The sequence below is a fragment of the Mesoplodon bidens genome, assembly GCF_964165515.1.
Source record: "Mesoplodon bidens genome assembly, chromosome: 13".
In the NCBI taxonomy this organism is placed as follows: domain Eukaryota; kingdom Metazoa; phylum Chordata; class Mammalia; order Artiodactyla; family Ziphiidae; genus Mesoplodon; species Mesoplodon bidens.
The window spans coordinates 47,841,952-47,850,974 of record NC_138169.1 but is presented as its reverse complement, the minus strand read 5'-3'; the positions used below and the strand labels follow the sequence as shown (position 1 = coordinate 47,850,974).

General features: G+C 41.4%; 1 protein-coding gene across 2 annotated transcripts in view; it reads left to right on the top strand.

Moving 5' to 3' along the window:
• The first annotated feature begins 231 nt into the window (after positions 1 to 231).
• GAREM1 (GRB2 associated regulator of MAPK1 subtype 1) overlaps positions 232 to 9,023 on the top strand; it is a 212,950-nt gene continuing 204,158 nt past the window's right edge. For both annotated transcript variants that reach the window (XM_081251773.1, XM_081251772.1), the window contains exon 1: positions 232 to 366. In XM_081251773.1, the coding sequence (XP_081107899.1) occupies positions 246 to 366 (121 nt within the window). In that variant the 5' untranslated portion in view covers positions 232 to 245. The remainder of the gene's footprint in view (positions 367 to 9,023) is intronic.

The window sequence follows — 9,023 nt, the reverse complement described above, 5'->3', positions numbered from 1 at the left end:
GCGAGTCCTCTCCAGGCTTGAGGGCACGCGGGGCGCCCCGGCCATGTCCCGCAGTGGCAGCTGAGCCGGCCGCGGGCCCCCTCCCTCCCCGCCGCCGCAGCCGCCGCGCCCCCGGGCTGCCCGCGGCCAGAGTGCCCGGCGCCTTCCGCGCGCCCCAGACCGCAAGTGCTAGCAGCGGCGGCCGCCGAGGCGCGGGTGGTGCAGGCGGCGGCGGCGGGAGCGCGGGGCCGGAGGAGGCGGGGAAGATGGACCCGGCGCCCTCGCTGGGCTGCAGCCTCAAGGATGTGAAGTGGAGCTCGGTGGCCGTTCCGCTGGACCTGCTGGTCAGCACTTACCGACTGCCCCAGATAGCGCGGCTGGACAGCGGTGAGTACCCGCCCGCGGACCGCAGCCCCGGCGCGTCTCTGCACGCGTGTGCCCGGGAGGGTGGGACCCTGTGGGGAGTGGGCTGCCCGCCCCCCAGCGTTGGACTTGGCTCGAGCGGCTGCCGCAGCCCTGGCGCGTCGCTCTCAACTCCCCCCAGCAGCAGCTAGAGGTGTGAAAATCAGAGCCCTAGTAGTATAATTAAAAAGGACGCAAAAAAAAAATTCAACATAAGGGAAGCCTCTGCAGATAGTAATCTTGGAGGCGAGCTGTCCCTCTTCACCCGCCTGTAAGAATTACTCAACCTGGGAAACCCTGTATGAGTTATCTTAGGCAACTTTCTTACAAAATAATTGTGCTTTGGGTGGCACCTTTATTTTGGATACTCTCCTCCTCCCCCTCCGCCACAAGAAAGAACAGATTTTAGGGGAAAGGCTCCTGGGTGACCAATGAAAGGGATCACATTTCTCGGAGACGTTTTATTACAGCTTGTCTGTTTTGTTTAACTGAAGAGGAAGTAATTTAGGGCTGTGTGTAGAAAATGTTTTTAGCAGAGGTGATGGTATGCTTAAGGTTAATTATTAGCTTAGCGCCTTTCTAGCCTGGAAAAAAATTGAAAATACACCAAAGCCTGTATTGACTTGGAACGTGAGCTCGGAACTAAGAAATGTTTGTGTTTCCTGAAATTGACAACCAGAAACCAACCAAACGTCTCCCAGCTGTTTGTTCTGCAGGTTGACATCTGCAAACAAGTAGATGGATGTGCATACTGTCAAGCAAATAGATACCTTTCAGTTTGAGAGTTCTGACATGTAAGGTGGCAGTTAAGGTGTGTTTTGTCCTTTGTGTTTTGGTAATAACTTCAGTTGATTTTGGCTTCGTGCGATTTCAGACTGTAGAAACAGGCTTGCTTCTGCTGTGGAGCTGCCAGAAGCACCTGGGCACAGGCTGGCGGGCAAGCAGATAGAGCTGTGGTCACACAGGCCAAGTCAGAACAGCACTGAGCAGAAAGATGTCATTTCAAGTCACAAGGACTTGGGTTACTCCTTTTCTGGAGTACAGGAGTGAGTAACATGAGACGTATAAACGTCCAAAGGCATTTTTGTTCCCTTTCTTTTCTGTGGGGTTAGATCAGACATTTGAAGTACTGATGTGAAAAATAAAGGCAGGAAAGTTCATGAATGCTGAAAAACAGTCTTGGCGTGCGTGTTAGCCTTGTTTGATTGGTGGTGGTAGTGGTGGGCTTTGGGAATAAACTAAGAGTTTTAAAAGTAGTAATGAAGTGCACGTGAGTTCAGGGAGGGTCAGGTGTGTTGAGGCATTTCTGCTTAGAGTGGGCGTGCTTTAAATATGCGTCTATAGATCTGAATCAGAGAGAGAGAGAGAGAGAGTGTGTGTGTGTGTGTGTGTGTGTGCTGACAGTGTTTCATTTACTCCTACACCGTGCAAAATTGTGCATATTGGAAGGTTATGTGAGTCCTCACCTTTTCCTACCGTCTCTCATCTCTGCACACTCCCCCAAAACTTACTAGCTAGGTAGTGAACATTGTTGTATGTGGTGTAAAAGTCACCCAGAAGTTTCATTAAACTGAAAGTTTAAAGAGGCTGAATACCAGTTGCAGACATGTTAGCTTTATTATCCACTTTCCTCTCTCCGCCATTCATAAAAAGGGTCTGAATCAGCAGTGTACCCATCCCACACTTCTTTTTAAAATTAGGACGTGGGTAACAAGTCTTAACAGTGTGTCCTTTCAAGCTGTGGATTTTGATCACGTGTAATTCCAATTCTTTATTGTAAGTTTTCTCTTATTCCCGCTTGAGAATCACAGTGGCATACACAAATTTGGAATCATAGCCAAATACTGCTTTATACCTTGCTTCTTTCACTTAATCCCATCGTATTTAATTTTTTTTTTTTTTTTAAAGCTGCATGATGTTCCATGGGATGATGGCTGTATATATCTAGTTCCCTGCAGTGGATATCAAGCGGCTTCATTTTTTTTACTATTATTAAGTTGTGATGTAATGAATACTCTTGTACATAAATCTGTTTGTTTGGGTTAGTATGTATTCCTTCCCTGCTGAGTACGCATGTAGATCCGTTTTAAGTCCTTGATACACATCGTCAGATTGATTTAGAGGTTGTACTGATTTATACACAAATGAGAATTGTGGGAGTACCAGTGTCCCTACAGCCTTAAAATAATAAGTATTTTACAAACAACCAAAAAAAAAAAAAAAAAACTCTGCTAATTTGAAGGGGGAAGTGTTAGATTGCCAATTAAATTTGGATAGACTTTAAAAGAAGTGATGATAGATTCCATGCTTATGTTTTAAAGTGTTTCACAGCAATGCTTAGAACATGTTAAGGATATGCCACCATGCTATGTGTGAAATTTGTGCAGTCGTCGACCTGTGTATGTCCTTTTGACGGTTTTAGTACTGCAGGTACATTTTATACACGCACACCCTATACTTAGACATGAAAGGTAGTCATTTTCCAAATCACTTGTTTTCAAAGAGGTTAAAGAAATTGAAAAACATGACAGTCGTTGACATTATGTCAAGAGAAAACTGTTGGCTATTTTAAACAGTCATTAAACATCTGATTTCATAACTGTTGATTATTGAAGGCCTACTATGTGCTGGTACATTTCTTTTTTTTTTTTTTTTCCTTAATCTGTCTGAGGAGAGCTTTTTTTTTTTTTTTTTTTTTTGGTCTGTGTTGGGTCTTTGTTTCTACGCAAGGGCTTCCTCTAGTTGTGGCAAGCGGGGGCCACTCTTCATCGCGGTGCACGGGCCTTTCACTTTGCTTCCTCTCTTGTTGCGGAGCACAGGCTCCAGATGCGCAGGCTCAGTAGTTGTGGCTCACGGGCCTAGTTGCTCCGCGGCATGTGGGATCTTCCCAGACCGGGGCTCGAACCTGTGTCTCCTGCATTGGCAGGCAGATTTTCAACCACTGCGCCACCAGGGAAGCCCGCTGGTACGTTTCTAAGTGCTTGATGTATTTTGTCTCATCCTTAGCACCCCATTTTAAGGACTTTGCGAGCCTTGAGATTTAGAGGAATTGAATGACATACCTAGTAAATGGTGGACTGTGATTTTCAGCTGACTTTCCGATTCTAAAGACACCTTTTATCTCAAACTGTACTACCTCCTTCTACTAAGTGGGAGTAGATTTAGAGTAGGTCTAACGTCTGCTCTTAATGGCCCCACTGTCTCTCTGAGAGCTTGAGGACAGGAAAGTCAATATTTATAAAACAGTGTAGACATCGAATTAAGCGCTGGCCTCATCCATCATATCTAAAGGAGTGGCTGAAAAGAGGTAAGGGGCAGAGGAAAAGAGAGTACAGAATCTGAGAAAGAAGGAAAAAAGCGGAGTCTGAGGGCTTAAGGTATGTAGATGTGTCTGTTGACATTACTCCTTAGGACATTTGCCATGTTTAACATACTAACTACACAGTAAGTAAGAGTTTTCCAGTTTTTTGCCCCATGCATGTCAGTAATGAAATGCCAGTCTGATGCATTCAGTATTCCATCCCCAGTGGCGAAATTTGTCATCGTGTAAGATAAATACAAAATCAGTGAGCCTTTATGGTATGGTCTCATGAGTCTTTCTGGAGACTAAAAGAAAAGTACTCCAGCGGTTCTCCTTAGGACTGAGATACATCTCTTGAGCCAGTGTCTAATCCCCGTCAGCAATGCAGTTAAGATCAGATATCTAACTTCATCATCAATTTTAGAAACTTGGTTGCAGAACCAGGTTCAACAAATGTGTTTATGACTAAGAAGAGGGTGGAGAGAATGCTAATGCTCACCCCATCATCATCCCATTCTCGCTCAAAGCTAGGTAGGTGGGGAAATTGTTCTTTCTCTGTCTCTTCAATATTTTGTCTTGGAAGGGTTTTCTGAAGGGTTGTTCTACAGCAGTGTTCTTACAACTTTTTTGCTCTTGTAGTGCCTAAAAATTCTGTAAAACCCTGTACCCTAAGCATGTTTTTAAGTTCATTGCTAAAACTGTTCATCCTAAGTTTAAATAGTTGCAAAGGATGTCATTTTTCAGCATACTGTAAATGTTGACTTTTTAAATTGTTACATCATTTAAAAAACTCTGTAGTGCGATCTATATTTAATTCCCAGTATCATTCATTTTTAAAAATGCAGGAGTAAGTTCTTAACAGTAAAAGTCTTACATCTTTCCTTTTTCTCCTTAAATTCATATTTCCATTTCCCTTCCCCTACAGAATTCTATCCCAATGTAATATAGTGTTTTTGTTTGTTCGTTTGTTTTGGTAGAAGGAAGGATTTATTACTTGCAGTAAATAAGAGAACACTGGAGATCTTTCCCAAAGCAGTGTCTCCCAATGTAACATAGTTTTATGCATGAAAGTGTCTTATTGATCACTGTCTTATGTAACAAAAAAGAATATAAATTGAAATGTAGTATTTTGTATTTCTTTTGGCCATAAGCCTCTTTTTATTTAAATATTTCAGGTTGTTTAAAACAAACAAGTGGGAATTACCTGTCTTAGAGAAGGAGTTACCCAAATGCTGGAGACTTGATCCTCAACAGGCATCAGCATTTTTATTTGTTCCTTTGTTAGTCGCCCTGAGCCCTGTGTTCTTTACACCCTAGCGTAATGAAGATTAGAAAGATCTGGTGAAGGTGATGTAGATGCATTGCTTTTGTAAAGTGGGAGAAGGACCTTTGCGAAGGGGAGGTGATGAAGGACAGCTTCCCTTCGTCAGGAGATGGATGTCCCTCCATCCCAGTCTTGGTTTCAGGCAGATCAGTTTTCAGACAAGAGAATGTTTGGAAGTTGGGGATTTAGAAATTGACTCACTTAGAGCTGTGATGGTGAACCCCTTGGGAAGTGTTGGCTTTGCTTCAGACACATATCCCAGTTCAAAGAATGCTGGTCTAGAGCAGTGAAAGGTGAGCTTATGGTCCTGCCTGCTGAAAGAAGGAGGAAGACCAAAGCTACGTGAACTGCCAGGGAGAGAGAAATAAAGATGGTGGGCATTGGAGACAGCTGCGTATAAATTAGCAGCAGTCTGTCCCTCCTAGCTTTGTGGAGGAATCAGAGTTGACTCTAAGCCCCAGGTGTGTTGGGACTGTGGGAGCTTTGGTATTTGCTTTCTGCTGAGCTGCTTTTCTAACTTTACCATGTAAGTGCCTGGAGGGCTGATGGTGAAGAAACAAGGTGGACACTCAGATGGCAGTGAGGGTCCACGTGGCTGTTTCCAAATGTCAAAGGTGTTTATAGATTCAAGTTTTATCTTTGAAATTAATGTAAATTCCCAAAATCTGCTCCATGACTGGTGTTACTTTAATATATATTAATTTTTTTTTCTAAAGTAACTTAATCTAAGTCTTTTTCCAGGAAGATGTGCTATGCTTATCTTTGGTTTCATTTCCCCTGGCATTCTAAACTGTAAGAGGATACGTATGCCCCAGGTGAGACAGTTGCTTAAAGGATACTGGATTTGGAGCCTAGGAACCTCCGTTCAGTTACAGGCATTGCTATTTCTTAGCCATGTGATCTTGGGCAGTCTCTTAATCCCTTTGATTGGTATTAAAGTTTTCTCATGCAGAAAAAAAAATGTACGTTATACTTGCCCATGAATCTCATAGTTATTCATTAATCTGTTTATTCAAAAAGCTAATATTTATTAAGGCCCTACTATGTGTCAAACCCTGTTATAGGTATCGGGACAGTATCACGGAACAAATCAGACAAAAACCTCTGTCCTCATGCAGCCTACAGTCTTACGTATCTACTTACTATGATAGTTAAGTGCAATAATATATGTGAATACATGTGTATTTTATTATGTTTTTTAGTTAATTTATTGTTTTTTGGCCACACCACGTGGCTTGCAGGATCTTAGTTCCCCCACCAGGGATCCAACCTGTGCCCCCTGTGGTGGAAGCTTGGAGTCTTAACCACTGGACTGCCAGGGAATTCCCAATACATATGTATTTTAAAACAGTGTAAGATTGACATAGTGCAGGCTCAGAGCAGTTGATGGGGAGGCTTCAGAAGCCTCCCCTTCTGTTGCCTATCATTTAGGCGACAGAAGTCCAGTGAATAATAAATAGATTTTACTATTCTTACAAATAAAGAAGCTGAGGGAAACGTTCTGTGTGACTTTAGTCCATTTCCTTCTGAGTATTCCAGGTTATTATTGACTTAGTAATACACAGGTTATAAAAAGGTGGTGTAAGGTCTTTATCAGAGAGAAAGTCTTGTAAACTAACTCAACCAAGATTGGGTTTGGGAGAGACAGGAAGGTAGTTTTAACTTTAGGTTTTAACTTAATCCAGAACCACATGTGAGCCTGACCTAGTGATACTGAGACACTGGAATCTTTTTTTAGTACATACTCCTCGATGCTTTTATCGGACTGATGATGATTTTCAGAGCACCTATAGTTGGAGAACTATTAGCAGGAAAGAAGTGCCTAGTATGATGTTATACACAAGGTGGGTTATGAAGAAAGTCTCTTGAATATTCTTTTATATACCATATACTTTTACTTTCCTCTCGTTGTCATGTATTCTAGTTGGCCATGCCTAAAAATGATGAAAAAAGAATAGGAGAGGACCTTGTGGAGGACAGTGGATGGAGGTAAACATTTAGACCCACAAGATGAGGTTTGGACATGGCTCCTTGAATACTTTTGCTTTTCAAGTAAGATGGCTGGTTTTTTTTTTTTTTTTTTTTTCGGTACGCGGGCTTCTCACTGTTGTGGCCTCTCCCGTTGCGGAGCACAGGCTCCGGACGCGCAGGCTCAACGGCCATGGCTCACGGGCCCAGCCGCTCCGTGGCATGTGGGATCTTCCCGGACCGGGGCATGAACCTGTGTCCCCTGCATCAGCAGGCGGACTCTCAACCACTGCGCCACCAGGGAAGCCCCAAGATGGCTGTTTTGAAAGTCTTAAATGAGTATCCACATGACCAGTAAAAAAAATCTTAAGATGCTCAGTTCATCTGTAAAAGGAAAACTGGTTTGACCATTGTGATCAACTGCATCATAGTTTAAAGAGAGAGTATTTTAGTCTCTTTACCTCATTTGGCTGCCTTGTTGAAATAGCAAGTTCTAGTAGACCAGCTTGTAAACTCGTTTATTTTTGTTTAAGATTCTTGAGGTATCTGTCTTTTCACTTACTAAGCTGCAGTTCTAGGAAGACTCATAAACTCCCTCTCGTCTTCAGCAGGGCTATCAATCTTAAGAAGACCAGCTATTATATGCAACTTGAAAAATAACTTTTATTGCTGGTTTATGTATTATTTTGTCATACTTGACAAAATATACCTGCTAAAATATTTTTTAAATCTCATGGGATTAACTCCTCTTTTAGATGACATTTCCACATGACGATGCTCCCCCCACATCTCAGCCTCCACCCCTGTTCCCAGTTTCACAAGATTGTTTACTCAAATTTCAGGTTAAAGGTATTTAGGGTAATTTTTACTGTTTCCTAGCTTCTAAGCACAATGCCTGGTACATAGGAGGCATTCAGTAAGAATGTAATAAATTAATAAGCAAATTTCAGTGTTAAAATTTTTAAGGTCCAAAGTATCGGTATTACTAAAGCTGTCTATGACCTCTGCTAGTCTGACATAGAATTTCACGCTTGTTCCACTTGAGATAAGGTGGTAGGTCCTAAAATTAGCAGTAGGAAAAATAGAGACTGGTAGAGCATCATGATGAAATAATGATTCTTAGGGTCATTAATTATCAATATTGTAAATAAGTTATTTCTAGAAATTACAACTCATTTTTTCAGATTTTTTTGCTTTCTTACTAGTTCTTTCATTCTGAAATTAAGACGCCTTCTTTACATATTACGTGTAGCTATGTCATTGAATTTTTAATCTTATATCACCTAGAATACCATAAATCTTTGGAACTAGTCAACTCTTAAAACAATAAAGAAAAACCCGATTGGATAGTCAGCTAGCCATTTAACTATCCATTGTCTCATCTTCTCAGGGCACCAGGGATTTTACTTCTAAGCAAAACAAGCCACTTGGTTTAAGTAGTGTTACAAAACTACAACTGCTAATTTGATACAGTTGTCATCTTCCTAGAATAGCCCCAAGATTGACTTGAAACCATAGTGTCTTAATCCCAGTCAATGAGTTTCCTTTTCTGCCATTGCAGGAGTATTACACAGTGGTAAAATAAAAAGGAAAAACCAATATTCCTTAGCCCTTTTCTAGTTCTGGGGATGAATTACTTTATATATACTTATAGGCAAGTCATTTTAATTGATTCTGCTACTTCTTAAACCTACTTTGAAGTATTTAAATACCACTTGGGCTTTGATGACTTGAATGGTTGTTTAATAAATATCAAGTTATTGAATTCAAAATGCAATGTGAAGTCTTATAGTTAATGAAGCTAGTTGTTATTCAGGCTAATATTTAACGTGTACAGTAAGTTACTACGATTAGCCCTGGTTATAGCTTAGAGAGGAATGTAATTGTGAGCAGTGCTTATGTTTGTATCCTTGTGAAGATTTAAAATAGGTTATGTTCTGTTGTTTTTTTCCACTCAGTAGAGAAAAGTTTCCTTGGTCAGATTTTTTTTTTTCAAGGTGACAGCTTTCTCAATACCAGACTTTAAGATGTTAGAAATGAAAATTTGCT